The following is a 16,281-nucleotide window of genomic DNA, read 5'->3' on the forward strand; positions in this document are numbered from 1 at the left end:
GCTGCCCCTTGGGTAGCAGTGGCAGTTGGGGGGGGGGTGTGGCTTGGAGTCGCCCCGTTATTTCACAGTACCACGGCATGTCTGGCGCTTTAAAGGACCAGTCGGTTACATACATACCCCAGTGAGGCTGGGAAGCTTGTGCCCCCGCTCGGCCCCCACGTGCTGGGTTCGCAGCCGTCCTTCGCACGCTGACTCAGGAGGAGGCGATGACGACAGGGCGGGTCACTCTGCTATTTTGGCCGGGCCGGCGGCAGTTGGACACAACTGCTCAGTGCCCGCTGTGGCGGGGGAGTGGGTGACCCAGCGCTGCCCCCGGGCCGCCGCGCGGCGCCGCTCCTCGCCCCGCCCGCTGAGCCGGGGGGTATAGTTAGGCACTGAGCGAGCGCGGAGCTATGTGCCCTCTGCGCGGGGCGCCGTGTCCGGCCGCTCGGAGCGGAGGCTTGTGGGAAAGGGAGGCTGGGTGTCAGGCTGAGGGGCGGGAGGCGGAGGATGGGGGCGGCGGGAGGCAGCGGCAGGGACAGTGACTCGCTGCGGGCGGCGGCCGCTCCACGGACTGAGTGACACCGCGAGAGAGGGGCAGCAGCGAGCCCCACGCCGCCGCCGGGAACCGCTTCTCCCGCCCAGCGCCGCCGCCGGAGGAAGAGGAGGGGAGCCAGCCTCGAGCGCCGCCCGCCGCTTTCTCTCCGCCGCCGCGGGTGTTTGGCTGGTGCAATGGCCTGGCCGGTGCCGGGGACCCGGCAGTGACTCGGTGCCCGCCCAGAGCCGTGCTGAGCGGGGGGGGAGGCGCCGCGGGAATCTCTCTCCCCCCGCCTCGCTCATGCCTTTGCAGCTGAGAGGTGCCCAGCAGTGGAGCAGCCTCAGCCTCGCCCAGGCGGGGAGCGTCCCCTCTGCTCCCCGCCCTGCTCCTGAGACAGGGCCCAGGCCCGACCGGGAGCCCCCGGCTTCTCCGCAGCGCTAGGCCCCAGAGCGGATCCCGGGACCGGCTATAGCGATCTCCAGCCAGGCAGGTCGCCACTCGCCCTGCCCCGCGGAGAGCGGGCGGATGAGCCAGCATCCGACAGCGAAGATGTCCGCTCCCCCCGCGTCTGCGCCCCTGGAGCTCGGGGAGGGAGCGAGCCGCCAGAGGAAGCTGGAGTCCATGATCCGAGACCCTCGGTCCCCAGTCAATGTGGAAAGTTTGCTGGTGAGTTAGACCCACCCCGGCACAAAAGGAGCCGCGAGAGCCTCCCCCTCCCAGGCATCGATGGATTGGCGGGGCGGGTTGACAAAGAGAGCGCTCTCCTTGGCTTGCTGGGGGTGGGGGTTCATTCCAACGTGGATAGGTTTGTGGTGGATGTCCCCTCTGAGATGAGGTGAAAGGAGTGCTTGCCCACAGCCCTTCTACCTGAGGGGATCTGCTGGGGGGGGGGGGGGGTTGGAGGAAGCTCTCACTTGGGGCTTTTGAAAGAGATGAAGAGTGGTGTCCCTCTGAACGAACTGGGGTGGGGTGTTAGTGAGATCCCTGTTGGGGGAGAGGGTGACGAGAGAAGGCCATGTTGGTGAGAACGTGCTCATCCAAGGGTGGCAGCCTGTCTGGCGTTGGGAAGAAGAGGGGTAGAGAACAACTCGTTTTCCTTGAGTGAACTTTGTGTTGGGGCGGAGGTGGGGAGACGGACTGTGGAGTGCTTCCTGCTTGACTGACTGCGGGTTGACTGAGAGGGCCCTTTCTTGGATGGATGAGGGAAATGCCTTTGGATGGATGGGCAGAGTGCTTCTTACCCTTAGCTTTATTTGCACTTTATGCACTCAATCTGATATCAAAGCAGGGCACTAAGTTTATTGTGAGAATTGGAAGTAAATACATTCCTCTCCCCATGTGTCTTCTAAGTGTGTGCTACCACCTCCTCCTGGGCCCCCCCAAACTAAAGCACCCTCTATTGTGAAATTAAAGATAAGGCTTGCGCCCCAGGGCATGATGAAGACACAGTGCAGGAAAAGAACATGCCTAGGAAAGAACTGTATCTTGGGTTTATAGCAATGGCACTTATTTCTCTCTGCCTTTTGTAACATAGCATTTGTTTTCCTGTTTGAGTATGGAGTGCTGTTTTCTTCCTGGGGAAATCCAGTCCTCCATGAAGGAGTAGAAAGGGAGTGTGAGCTCCCCTTTTGAAACATGTAAGCCCTAAAAAGGTGGTGGGGGTGAGTATTAGTGTTTTTATCAGGCATCAGGTCTTTTCTGCAAGAACAGTGTTCTGTGACAGAGAAGTCTTAGTGTCTGCAGGCTGTGTGAAAGGTTTGGATGTTTTTCTTTCTCATTGCAGGCACTCATTCTGAGAGGCCACAGAAATCATTTGCAAAAATGACTCAATTCTGTTTGGCCAAAGTACAGGAGCTGACAGCAATAGTGTGTGTGTGTGTCTGTGTCTGTGTCTGTGCTGGAGGGGTTGGGTGAGAGGGGAAGGGGAGAATTCAGGGACCTTCTGTAATGTGCATGAAGTTATTTTCATGCCTCTTTTATGTTGTGCTATTCTTGTCATGGATACTCAGAAGTGTACTGTCACCGATGATTTTTGCTGGAGTGGGTAGGATGTGGTGCTGCTTATTTCACTGGGCCTTGATAGGGTATAACCCTGGCCAAAGCAAAGAGAGCTGCCTCCGGGCTTCCCTCCCAGCATTTTTGTCGGCATTTCACTAGGAAAACTTTGACCTATGGCCAGAAAGGGTAGTTAAAAATAGTATAGCGGATCTGAAAAACTCATCAGGTTAATACTTAATGCTGGCTGATTTTTTTTTTCATGTTATATTTTCAGCTTTTATATTTGTTGTTTTTGTTCTTGGGCTTGGCAGGACAATATTGTAAAAGCACAGTTCTTAATGTGATCTTGAATAAAAATTGCACGGTGCAAGTGTCAGCTTAAGAGTAGTTTTGCCTAGCTTATACATTTTGTAAAATTGCACCAGTGTAGATCAGCTCATATAATAAATTAGACAAATTACCAAAACAAGGTAAGATGTTTGTTGAGCAGACCATTAATGCATATTTTTTATAGTAAAGGACATAATTTTGTCATGTTCACTCTGTCTTACTAAATAGATGTATCTTAAATATTCATTATAATGAATATCAGTGGATGAAATTGTACAATTTTGTGTGTAAACATTATACTATTTAGATCCCTCTCAATTTCATACCTCTCAGCTATTCAGAGAGTAAAAAAATGTGGTGTTGTACATGAAAAGTGTAGCAATTTTCCTACAAATATTTTCACTTTTAGAGCTTGGTAGTGTTGCTTTGTGAAGTTTGGCTTGGTATTCTGTGCTTGGTTTCTCTTAGATTGACTAGGATGAATACATTCAAGTTGTGAAAAAGGTTTCCTTCTAAACAACTAGTTAGGGCAATTTGTGCTGAAGGCAGAAAATGTACTTTAAAGTGGGAATACAGTGGCACATATTGGACATGGGGAAACAGTCTTCAAAAGACAAGTTACATTACAAAAAAATAATGTTTTACATTATTTTTAGGTTGATGAAGTGGTAACTGATCATTGCCTGAATAGGAAGAGCTTAGAACATACACTATCAAATGGAATCTGAAGCTGAATATATTTCCTAATACTGGGCATCTAATAAATCATAAAATAGCTGCTATTCTGCATTTTATGTGTGTGTTTTATTCTTGGTAAAATGTAGAGAGGGAAGAGTAATAATCTTAATCTGCAGCACGTGGTGGAAATTTGAAAATTGATAAAATGAGGTAAGAATTACCTTTCTCTAAATATCAGTTCTATTGCCTAGCAAAGGCTGTACTATTCAGTAATTTCTAAATGAAGAGATTTTTATGTGCTGTTTGGATCATGGCTAAATACTCATCAGTAGAGTCTATGGAGCCCAGTACACAGATACGTAGATTTAAGACCATCTAATCTGGCCTCATGTATATTAGGGGCTGTTAAATTTCATCTCTTTATTGAGTCCAGGAACTTATTTGATGGTAACATACCGTCCACAAAAATGTTGACATCAAGAGATGGAGAATTCACTGCTACCCTTGAAAATTTGTTCCCATGGTTAATCACCCTCGCTGTTTTTGTTTTTTAAATGTGCCTTATATCTAATTTGTCTGGTTTTAGCTTCCACCCCTGGTTCTTGATAAGTCATCCTATGCTATATTGAAGAGTCCTATAGTACCCCATATATTTTCCTTGTGAAGATTTACATACAGTACTACAATCAAGTAATGATTTGTCATCTTTATGATAAACTGAATGCATTGAGCTCATGCTTAAGGCATTTTCTTAAGTCATTAAATTATTTTTGTGGCTCTTGTCTGCACCTTCTCCAGTTTTTCAAGGTCCTCCTAAAAATATGCACACCAGAACTGTATGCAGAATTCCAGTGTTGGTCTCAGTGATGCCATAGCCAGACATAGATTGCTTCACCATTCATTATTCCACTTCATATATCTAAAGATTGTTTTAATCCTTTTTGCCCAAAGCATTGCTCTTCAGTGAGAGCTCATATTGATGTGCTTGTCCACTGTGACCCATATCTGTTTTTCAGAATCACTGCTTTCTGGGACATTGTCATTATTCCATGGATACAGACTGAATTTTTTTCTTTTTGGATGTATGACCTTGTATTTGGTTGTATTAAAACACATTTGTTTGAATGGGACCAGTTTACTAAGCGATACAGATTATTCCATAGTACTTGACGTGTCCTCCTCATTATATACCATTCTGCCATTCTATGTCATTCACAAATTTATTGGAGCTGATTTTATATTTACTTCCAGAACATTGAAAAAATGTTGAATAGTGTGCCACCTAGTACAGTACTGACTCCTCTGGAACCTTACTAGAGATACCACTCTTCAGTGATGATTCCCCACTGACAGCTGCTTTTTTTACATGTCATATAACAATTTATTAGTCTGTTTAGCTCATCGTTTATTATGCATCAGCATTATACACTTCATTTATGTAGCAGTTGCATCACTCAATAGGTTTGTTCTTACTAGGATTTAAAAGTGTATTAGTAAGTGATCGCTAATACTTAACATACTTTAAAACTAGTAACCACAAGGGATTGTAGACTGAAGAGTTGAAGTTAGATCCCTCCTTTGATTCAACTCTATCAGTTTAGTACACATGCCATTCTAATAGTTTAATGTAGACTTTTTTAGCTAATGCCTAAACAACACAGCGTACACTTTGATTTGATCTAAGAGAAGAATAGTAGTAGTTGAGTGTTAAATATCCTGGTATAGTCATGCCTCCAAAACTTTTATTTAAAACCAGATTGCTTATTTCCTTAAAATTCATCTATTTTCTTAAAATGAAGTGTGACTTATAAACATATTTAAAGATTTTAAAATATGTTAATGGAGGAAAGCCTCATAACAAATATTTTCTGTCAAATCCTAGGTATTATATCAAGCATAGATGAGACATATTTTTGGAGATTAGGTAAAAGACCGACATATATAGGCATTCTTTTCTATCTCAGTGTTTCTCAAGTGGGCTGCTGGCCCACTTTGGCGAACCGGAGCCAATGGGGGCCGTAAGGCTCTGTGACTGCTGAGCCGTTAGATAAACAAAGTGGAGTGACCTGTTAGCATCTTTTTCAAAGTGGGACCATGGCTTGCTTTGAAAAACACTGTTCTGTGTACAAGTGTCATCAGGGGAATAAATTAGGGATTTAAGAGGTTAACTGGTTAGCCAGTTACCTGGTAAGCAGGCAGCTTCTCAGCCTGCTTGCAAGATAGCCAGTTAACCGATCCAGCCGGCTGTATCCTGCCTGCGGCTGAGGCAAGCCCAGCTGGATCAGCACTGTGGTGAGCCTGGCTGGCTGGTCCCTACCCACAACATGGCAGGCTGGAGCAGTCTCAGCAGGCGCATCTGGCCTGATTCTGCCTGCAGCAGGCTGGCACAACCCTGCTGTGCAAACAGTCCTAGGTGGCTGGACACTATTTTAGGGTGTTTTTACATCCCTAGAATAAATGTTTCAGTTTTATTCCAGCTTTACTAATTGAGGCTCCAATTAATAAAGCTGATCTGTATTAGCAGATCACTTAGCAGAGCCACATTTGTTTAGGGGCTTCATATTTTAATAAGGATCTGCTACATGGATCAGTTTGTAGAAGAGAGTCTTTAATAAGGAAAACTTTGAATCAATTCCTATTTTTTCTTTTAATTGAGAAAAAATCTCCTTGATTGGCATGAATTTTCCACTGTATAATTTTGAAAAAGTAAATTAGTCCATCATTTATTAATTTTTACAGGCAAACACCTGGAAGAGCCAGTAGGCCAAGTCTACACTACAAGTTAAACCTCTTTAGTCCGGCACCCTCAGGACCTGACTGGTGCCAAACCAGAGATAGTGAGATAGCAGTATAGTCTAGCAGCATTCCCAATACTTGTACTTCTTACTGGGCTCTGAGAAGACATTTAGGGGTAAATTAGAGCTACAGTAAAACTCCTGTGGTCTGGCATCCAATGGTCCAGCACTCCTGATGGTCCGGCACCATCTGGAACCTGGAAGTGCTGGACAATTGGAGCTGCTCTGCCCCTGGCTTCCCTGATTCAACCGCTGCTGAAACTGACCAGCGGCTGACTCCGTGAAGCCCGCGGCAGAGCAGCTGGGGTGCTCTGCCCGGGGTTCCCGGAGTCAGCCGCTGGTCAGTTTCAGCAGCGGCTGAATCGGGGAAGCCTTGGGCAGAGCAGCTGGGGTGCTGCCGAGTTGGTCCCGTAGCGCTGCCCCTCAGTCGCCAGGCATGAAAGGTGGAGAGCATAAGGCATGGAAGCTCAGTTCATCATCTGTCCTGTGTGAGAGAGGAGTATGGGAGTGTGTGTCACGTCTCTTCCCGTGGGGTTAGGTATGTGTGGGTGATCCCATCCCATGTAAATTCTAAAGCCTTAAAGATCAGAAGGTAAATAAAAACAGTCCAACTACCTGGTATTCCTTTTTAACAGGGGCTCAGTCCATTTGATGTTGAACATTTGTGCATTGCCATAGAACTTGCCTGAATATGAGCCATTTTATGAGGTGTCTTGTATTCAGCGTAGGGAAATATGGCCATCCTATTTATAATTCTGGAAGCTTGATTAAGTTGCAAAAGTACCTGAAGAGAATGAGCTTTTATAGCAGAAGAACTCAAGGATGATGGGGGCATGGAGGGGAGGGGCGGGGGGCTAATAACTGTCTACCTGAGCCATCCTGTCCATTGCATGGTTTTGGGGCAACCGCCCTGGACACTGTGCTTTGGGGGTCCTGTGGAGCCCAGGCCAGCCCAGGGAAGTAGCTAGTGACGTGGTGCCAACAGTTGGAGGTCTGGCCCACCCCTTCAGTTATCAACTGTGGGAAACAAAGCAACCCTGCCTGCTCTGCTCCCCTGGTTCCCAGCTGCATCGCTTTGTTTCCCACAGACAGGAGGGGTGGTTCCACCCATTTTCTCAAGCCTCTTCCCCTGAGTGATGCTGCTGGTAGCTGAGGGAGTGGATTGGGCTGGTGCCAGGTTGCTAGGGACAGTTCTCCCACACACTAGGGGTGATGTGGGGAGGTGTCGCCTAGAGGTTGTGGTCATATCAGATAGAATTGCTCGATTTCTGTTACTTCTGTTCATTGTTGGCCTACAGTCTTAATGGCAAACTTCATAGTAGAGCTGACTAGCTGCTGTTTCATTGCAGCTTTCTAGGTTTGAAAATCTGTTTTTTTTTTTTTTTTTTATTATTTCTGCATTGGAATAAAAATTAAAACATTTCATTTTGGCAAAAGTATTCTGACAAGTTTTATATCTCATATCTTGTTACAACAAATTCATCCACGTGGGTGGACCACTGTTCAGCCCCATTGATTTCTGTTTAGGGGCTCTCTGCTATAAAGATCAGCATGAATCAGTTTGCAAGATTGAGTCCTTAATGAGCACCCTTTCTCTGTTCAATAGCTACAGTGATTTAAGGAAAAGTGAACTAGACAGTTTTGTGAGTTAAAGAATTTTTTGGTTTAAAAATATAGATTGAAATAAATTTAGGGTGCCTTGCTGGTGCTCTACCTTTTTTCATCAAGCTATTATTGATGCAATCTAATATCATAAATAATTGGTCTTGTTGGCTGAAGGTTACTAATCTATTAAATTGAAAAAAATGGCACTTTTTTTTAAAGACGTATGTCTATTGTGTTCTTAATCCATATTGGGGCTTACCAATGTTTCATCTGTAGAAAGGACCTGTGACTAAACCATTTGCATGGAGAAGCCAGTTGTGTATTTTAAAGATACAAATGATTGTGTCTTAAGAAATAGGTTACATGGTAAAGATAAAAAAAAGTCACGGATTAAGTTTTATATTCTTACCCAGACTTTGTTTAAGCTGTTATAAAAGTCATCAAATGATTTTTAGTAACAGATTTATTTAAAATACTTTTTATAATGGTACATAGTCTTAGTTAAGAACAAGAGCATTGTGTTTATTCTGGCAGCCTTTTATGAGGCATACACTTTTTAAATTTGTCTATAATACTGTAAACAGTACTGAAGTTAGTGCTTCATTTGTAAGTCTCACACACACTGTTTTAGGCCTTTCTGACATTAGGGAAATGTTAACAAGAATTCCCACCATTGTTTGGAGTACTAGTATGAATGGGATGTCAGCTGCTTTCCATATTCCAAGCACTAGGTTCATTAGATCTGCCATGAACAAGGTTATGTGACACAGTGCTTAAAATGGCAGCAGTGGTGCTATATACATCCCATTGCTGAAATTTACATTGTTGCTGTTTTGAGAAATGTTAAACAAAATTATTTAATCTAGACAGGGCCTTACTTACTCACTTACAGGTATTTGTTGGATGCAGCTCTTACGGTTTTTTTTTTTCTGCATTCGTTTTCTTATTCAATAAACTCATATTTTTATTTAAATTAGATTTTTTTGGTTAAGTTAAAACATACTATTCTTTTGAAATTGACAACTTATTTTATGCCCATCTTACTATAATTTATTAAAATAATTTAAGTTAAAAAATAGCAAAAAAGGAAGCATCCGACCCTGTACCAGCTGAAAGGGTCTATAAAGCAACATTTCTCATTTTCATAGAAAGTTGGGTTTATAGTCCAGTTGGTGTGAGACTGGCTGGCTTCCTACGTGGCTCAGTGTGGCTCCCTAGAAGCAGAAAGATGTCCCTGTTGCTCTTAGGCTGAGGAGTGGCCACAAGGAGTTTGGCATGTGTGAGAGGGTGTGTGGATGGGGATTTGGGTGCAGGGCGGGGGATTGGAGCATAGAAGGGGTTTTAGGATCTGGGGGTGCTCACGTTCGGCCGTTCCCCTTAAGCAGTGACCTATCCCTGCTGCTCCTAGCAGCAACATGGCTAGGCAGTTCTGCATGCTGGTCTCTGCCCACAGGCACCATCCCTGCAGTTTGGGGTAGGGACAGCACAAAGAGCTGCAAGGATGCCGCCACCTCTAGGAGCATCAGGGTTAGGTTGCCACTTGTGGGGAGCTGCCTGAGGTGAGTTTCCTCCCCAAGGAAATTAAAAGGTACAGTGCCAAAAGTGAAATCCCTGCAAGCTGCATGGAAACTTTTCAGAAACTATAATAGAGGCTCAACTTAATCGTTTACCCCAAATTAAAACCCCCCCACAGAGAACCAAAAAGTTCTACTGTGGCTTATGAACCAAGTAAAAGAAGAGATAAAAAGGCATAATTTAAAAAGTGGAAGTTAACATAAGAATGGCTGTACTCGGTCAGACCAAAGGTCCATCTAGCCCAGTAGCCTGTCTGCTGACAGTGGCCAGCACCAGGTGCCCCAGAAAGGGTGGACCAAAGACAATGATCAAGCAATTTGCTTCCTGTCATCCCTCTCCAGCCTCTGACAAACAGAGACCAGGGACACCATTTCTATCCCCTGGCTAATAGCCTTTTATGGACACTAACCTCCATGAAATTATCTAGCTTCTCTTTAAACTCTGTTATAGTCCTAGCCTTCACAGCCTCCTCTGGCAAGGAGTTCCACAGGTTGACTACACGCTGTGTGAAGAAGAACTTTCTTTTATTAGTTTTAAACCTGCTACCCATTAACTTCATTTGGTGTTCTCTAGTTCTTCTATTATGGGAACTAATAAATAACTTCTTTATTCACCGTCTCCACACCACTCATGATTTTATATACCTCTATCATATCCCCCCTCAGTCTTCTCTTTTCTAAACTGAAAAGTCCCAGTCGTTTTAACCTCTCTTCATATGGGACCCGTTCCAAACCCCTAATCATTTTAGTTGCCCTTTTCTGAACTCTTTCCAAGGCCAAAATATCTTTTTTTGAGGTAAGGAGACCACATCTGTACACAGTATTCAAGATGTGGGCGTACCATAATTTTATACGGGGGCAGTAAGATATTCTGTGTCTTATTTTCTATCCCTTTCTTAATAATTCCGAGCATCCTATTTGCCTTTTTGACTGCCACTGCACACTGTGTGAAATTTTCAGAGAACTACCCATGATAACTCCGAGATCTCTTTCCTGATTTGTCATAGCCAAATTAGCCCCCATCATACTGTACGTATAGTTGGGGTTATTTTTCCCAATGTGCATTACTTTACATTTATCCACATTAAATTTCATTTGCCATTTTGTTGCCCAATCACTCAGTTTAGTGAGATCTTTTTGGAGTCCCTCAGTCTGCTTCTGTCTTCACTATCCTAAACAGTTTGGTATCAGCCGCAAACTTTACCACCTCACTGCTTACCCCTTTCTCCAGATCATTTATGAATAAGTTGAACAGGATTGGTCCCAGGACTGACCCTTGGGGGACACCCTTCTCCATTCTGAAAATTTACCATTTATTCCTACCCTTTGTTTCCTGTCTTTTAACCAGTTCTCAATTCATGAAAGGACCTTCCCTCTTATCCCATGGCAATGTAATTTACACAAGAGCCTTTGGTGAGGGACCTTGTCAAAGGCTTTCTGAAAATCTAACTATACTATATCTACTGGATCCCCCTTGTCTGCATGTTTGTTAACCCCTTCAAAGAACTCTAATAGATTAGTAAGACATGATTTCCCTTTACGGAAACCATGGTGACTTTTGTCCAACAAATTATGTTCTTCTACATGCCTCACAATTTTATTCTTTACTATTGTTTCGACTAATTTGCCCGGTACTGAAGTTAGACTTACTGGTCTGTAATTGCCAGGATCGCCTCTAGAGCCCTTTTTAAATATTGGTGTCACGTTAGCTACCTTCCAGTCATTAGGTATGGAAGCCGATTTAAAGGATAGGTTACAAACCACAGATAATAGTTCAGCAATTTCCCATTTGAGTTCTTTTAGAACCCTTGGATGAATGCCATCTGGTCCTGGAGACTTGTTAACATTAAGTTTTTCTATTTGTTCCAAAACCTCCTCTAATGACACTTCAGTTCGGGACAGTTTCTCAGATTCATCACCCACAAAGAATGGTGCAGATTTGGGAATCTCCCTAACGTCCTCGGTCGTGAAGACTGAAGCAAAGAAATCATTTAGTTTCTCTGCAATGGCTTTATCGTCCTTGATTGCTCCTTACATATATCGATCGTCTAGGGGACCCATAAGAACATAAGTTATGTTCTTATCTGTGCTCCCCCTGCTGGCCCCAGGTCAATCAGGGGGAGCACATGAAGTCTCTCGCTCCCTGCCCCCACTCTGCAAGGGAGTGCTGCATTTAGAGTCAACTGCCTGCTGAGCAGCAGTTGGCGGTTGACTTTAAGTACTGTGCCCCTTGCAGGGTTGAAGGAGACTTGGTGTGCTTCCCCCCGCTCCAAGCCCTGATGGGAAGGGGGAGTGCACAAAGTCTCCTCCTGCCCTGTCAGGAGCACATGGCGCTTCTAAGTGCTGCACACGCCTTGCAAGGCGGGGGCAGGGTAGGAAGAGACTTTGTGCGCCTCCCTCATCCCTAGACACTGATTGGCCTGGGGGCGGGGGGACCGGCAAGGCCTCTGCAGGCTGAATCAACTCCCGTGGCGGGCGGGATTTGGCCCACAGAGGCCCTTTTGCCTATCCCTTAGCTAGCCAAAAATTTAAAAAGTTAATAACCAAGTTTGTTAAAGCACATCTGAAGCAGGAAGTCTACTAAACAACCGGTAGGGCCACTAGACTATTAAGATGCTAAAGGAGCACTCAAGACGATGAGGTAATTGTGGAGAAACTAAATGAATTCTTTGCATTGGTCTTCCTGGCTAAGGATTTTAGGGAGATTCCCAAACCTGAACCATTCTTTTTAGGTGACAAATCTGACCCAGACTGAGGTGTCATTAGAGGAGGTTTTGTAACAAATAAATAAACTAAATGGAAACAAGTCACCAGGACCAGGTGGCAATCACCCAAGAGTCCTGAAAGAACTCAAATGTGAAATTTGAGGAACTACTAACTGTGGTGTGTAATCTAACCTTTACATCTGCTGTAAAAATGACTGGAGGATAGCTAATGTGACAACAATTTTCAAAAAGGGCTCTAGAGGTGTTCCTGGTAATTACAGTCTAAATTCAGAACTGGACAAATTGCTTGACACTACATTAAAGAATAGAATTGTCAGATGAGCATAATTTGTTGGAGGGGAGGGAGGGGGAAGTCAATATGGTTTCTGTAAAAGGAAATCATGCCTTATTAATCTACTAGAATTCTTTGGGGTGGGGCCAGCAGCAAGTGCAATCTGGCCCCACTCCTGGGAAGCTCCCTGCCACCCCACGCCAGTGCCTCTGTAAGGCAGCAGCGCAGGGTGCCAAGTGGGAACCGGTCTGCAAGGGGAGGTAATTTAAAAATCATCTCCCATTGCAGACCAGCTGTTTGCCACCCCATGCTGCAGCAGTCACTGTTCGTGTGGGTCCAAGATCCCTATGCTCCACAGCTGGGAAGGCAGGGACCTTGCGCTGAGTGGGATGAGGAAAGTTTGGCTCTGATGGGGATGGAGCCTAGGTAGTGGGGGCGGGGCCGTGGACTTGTCTCCCCAAGTCCTACCTTCACCCACTGCCCTTGGGCTCACATAAACAGTCATCACTTTGGTAGAGTGTTTTCCCATTCTTTATTTTCTACCTGTGTGAGTTCATTTGGGAGCATAATGATTATCTGGTTTGTCCTCATAGTTATCAGGGCAGTTAATGTACTGGATGCGATATACCACATTAGTAATAGGCATGTGTAAGATCTATGGATGTTGTAAGGTATATTGTGGGGTCTTGATCATTGTAGCAGTGGAGATATGTCTGCAGGTTTTTCATGTGTTGTTCTGACAAGGTCTGCTTTGAGTTGATATGCCCTGGGGAGCTTGCTTCTGATGATGAGGTTAGGGGTATTGTTTGAAGGCCAGAATTGGGCATTCAGGGAAGATTTCTTTCAGGATGGGGTCCTCATCAAATATGGGTTGTAGTTGTTTGATGATAACTCCATATGGATTCCAGTGTGGAATGATATTTGACAAGTAAGGGTATCGGGGGAGGGATGTTGGGTTTTTTTGTTTTGTTTTTTTTTTTGGTCCTGAACCAGGTTCTCTCAGGGTATTTGGATGTCCTTTTCCATAATGTGATCTTCTCTTGTGGAGTGTTCTTGTTTAGTGAACGTGGTTTTAAGTGTATTAAAGTGTATATCCCGGACTTTCTCTTTGGAGCATATTCTGTGGTATCTGAGTGCCTGGCTGTAGATAACAGATTTTTTTGGTGTGTTTGGGGTGGTCATTGGCTCTTTGAACATAAGTGTGATGATCAATGTGTTTCTTGTATATGACTCACTATAAGGTTCCATTGTTGAAGCTAATTGTGATGAGCAGGAAGTTAATTCCAGTGTGGGAGTGTTCCAGAGAGAGAGATCAGTAAAGGGCTGATGGTTGTGGAAATCCATGAGGGAGTTTAAACTGTTCGTCTGGAGGACTAAAACATCATCAATGGATCACAGTTATATCATTAGTTTTGTGGTATATTTGTCCAGTAATTCTTGGCATGGGTGGGGAGCCATAGAATGACAGAATTGGAGGACTGGAAGGGACTTTGAGAGGTCATCTAGTCTAATCCCCTGATTCATGGTGGGACTAAGTATTATCCAGACCATCCCTGACAGGTGTTTGTCTAACCTTCTCTTAAAATGATGCAGAATCCATGATCTCCCTAAGTAATTTATTCCAGTACTTAACCACTGAGACATTTGGGAAGTTTTTCCTAATGTCTAACCTAAACTGCACTTGTTGCAATGTAAGGTCCTTGCTTCTTTTTCTATGCTCAGAGTTTAAGGAGAATATTTTTTGTCCCTCCTCCAAGTAAAAAATCTTTTAAACTGTTTCATGTTACCTCTCTTCTCTTCTCCAGACTATACAAACTCAATTTTTTCATCTTTCCTCATAGGACATGGGGTTTTTTTTTATTTGTTTGTTTGTTCTTCTCTGGACTTTCTCCAATTTGTCCACATCTTTCCTGAAGCACATTGCCCAGAACTGGACACAGTACTCCAGTTGAAGCCTGATTATCACAGAGTAGAGTGATAAAATTACTTTTCATATCTTATTTACGATATTCTTTTTCATACATTGGAAAATGTATGTTTTGGGTTTTTTTGCAACATTGTTATACAGTTAACTCTTATGCAGTATGTAATCCACTGTGATCCTGGAAATCCCTTTCTACAGTCCTTCTTCCCATTTTGTATGTATGCAACTGACTGATACTTCCTAAATGGAACGCCTTGCATTTGTCCTTATTAAATTTCAACCTATTTATTTCAGGCCATTTCTGCATATTGTGCAGGTTATTCTGAATTTTAATCCTGTCCTCTAAAGCTCTTGCAACTCATCCCAGCTTGGTATTGTCTGCGAACTTTGTGGCTATATCTACACTGCAGGCTTCTTGTGCAAGAACTGTTTTGCTCAAAAGGTCTTGTGCAAGAGCACGTCCACACTGCCATGTACTTTTGCGCAAGAGCATCCACGGCAGTGTGGACACTTTTTTTGTGCAAGAGACCCCTGTTGCCCGTCCACAATGCCTTCTTGCACAAGAGCTCGTGTGCAAGAGGGCTTATTCCTTGGGGGGGTGGGGGGGAAAGGAATAACTCTTGCCCAAGAAGCTCTCTGTTCCGATGCTTTACTGTAAATTTACTTGCGCAAGAACACGCGTGCAATGTAGATGCTCTGCAAGTTTTTGCGTAAGAACAGTTGTTCTTGCGCAAGAAGCCTGCAGTGTAGACATAGCTCCCAATTGTCCTTTCTATGCCATTATCTAAATCAGTGGTTGCCAACCTGTGGTCCACAACGGTACTGCAGAGAGTCCATGGAAAGTTTAAAAGTAAGGTTCGGGCCCACCTTTTTCTTTTTCTTTCCTTTTCTCTTTTTTCCTCCCCCCCGGGGGGGGGGTCTGTGAAATTTTAATAGATTGAAAAGGGGTCTGTACGCTCAAAAACATCAGGAACCACTGATCTAAATCTACGAGATCTTGAACAGCATTGGATCAATAGCTGCTGCTTATCCCTTGCCCCCATATGCCCTTTCAGGTTGACAAAACCACGGATAACTACTCTCTGGGGATGATTTTCCAGCTAGCTATGCATCCACTTTATGGTAGTTCCATCTAGGTTGTATTTGCCCAGTTTGTTTATGAGAAGGTTATGCAGGTAGGGAGGGAGAGCTCAGTGGTTTGAGCATTGGCCTGCTAAACTCAGGCTTGGGAGTTCAATCTTTGAGGGGGCCATTTAAGGATCTGGGGCAAATCTGTCAGGGATGGTACTTGGTCCTGCTATGAGGATAGGGGACTGGACTTGACCTCTCAAGGTCCCTTCCAGTTCTATGAGATAGGACAGTATAAAAAGCTGTAGTAAAGTCAAGGTACACCACATCTACAGCTTCCTCCCTAGCCTCAAGGCTTGTTACCCTGTCAAAGAAAGCTATTAGGTTGATTTGACATGATTTGTTCTTGATAGAGCCATGCTGACAGTTACTTATCACCTTATTGTTTTTCAGGTGTTTGGAAATTGATTCCTTAATTATTAGCTCCATTATTATCCCAGGTACTGAAGTTATGTTGACAGGTCTGTAATTCCCGGGGTTGTCCTTATTTTCCTCCTTATTGACTGGCATTCTTTGACCTTTTCCAGTCCTCTGGAATCTCTGTTGTCTTCTGTGACTTTCCCAATATAGTTGCTAATGGCTTAAGTATGTCCTCAGCTTCTTGAGTATTCTAGAATGCATTTCATCAGGCCCTTCATGATTTGAAGAATTCTGACTTCTTTTTTCTAAATAATTTTAACTTGTTTTTTTCCCTATTTTACCCTCTGATCCTACTTCATTTCCACTGGCATCCAC

At 44.2% G+C, this 16,281-nt stretch overlaps 1 protein-coding gene across 7 annotated transcripts in view; it reads left to right on the forward strand.

The window, feature by feature from the left end:
- Positions 1-472: 472 nt before the first annotated feature.
- ROCK2 (Rho associated coiled-coil containing protein kinase 2) overlaps positions 473-16,281 on the forward strand; it is a 155,931-nt gene continuing 140,122 nt past the window's right edge. For 3 of the 7 annotated variants that reach the window (XR_012902516.1, XM_075923482.1, XM_075923481.1), the window contains exon 1: positions 474-1,183. Coding sequence is in view for 6 of the 7 variants with exons in the window: in XM_075923482.1 (XP_075779597.1) it covers positions 1,043-1,183 (141 nt within the window). In the remaining variant the exon portion in view is untranslated. Of the gene's footprint in view, positions 1,184-16,281 lie in introns of all 7 variants that reach the window. The other 4 variants (XM_075923483.1, XM_075923484.1, XM_075923485.1 and 1 more) reach the window with 2 other exon arrangements.

The sequence above is a fragment of the Pelodiscus sinensis genome, chromosome 3, assembly GCF_049634645.1.
Source record: "Pelodiscus sinensis isolate JC-2024 chromosome 3, ASM4963464v1, whole genome shotgun sequence".
Classification (NCBI taxonomy): Eukaryota; Metazoa; Chordata; order Testudines; family Trionychidae; genus Pelodiscus; species Pelodiscus sinensis.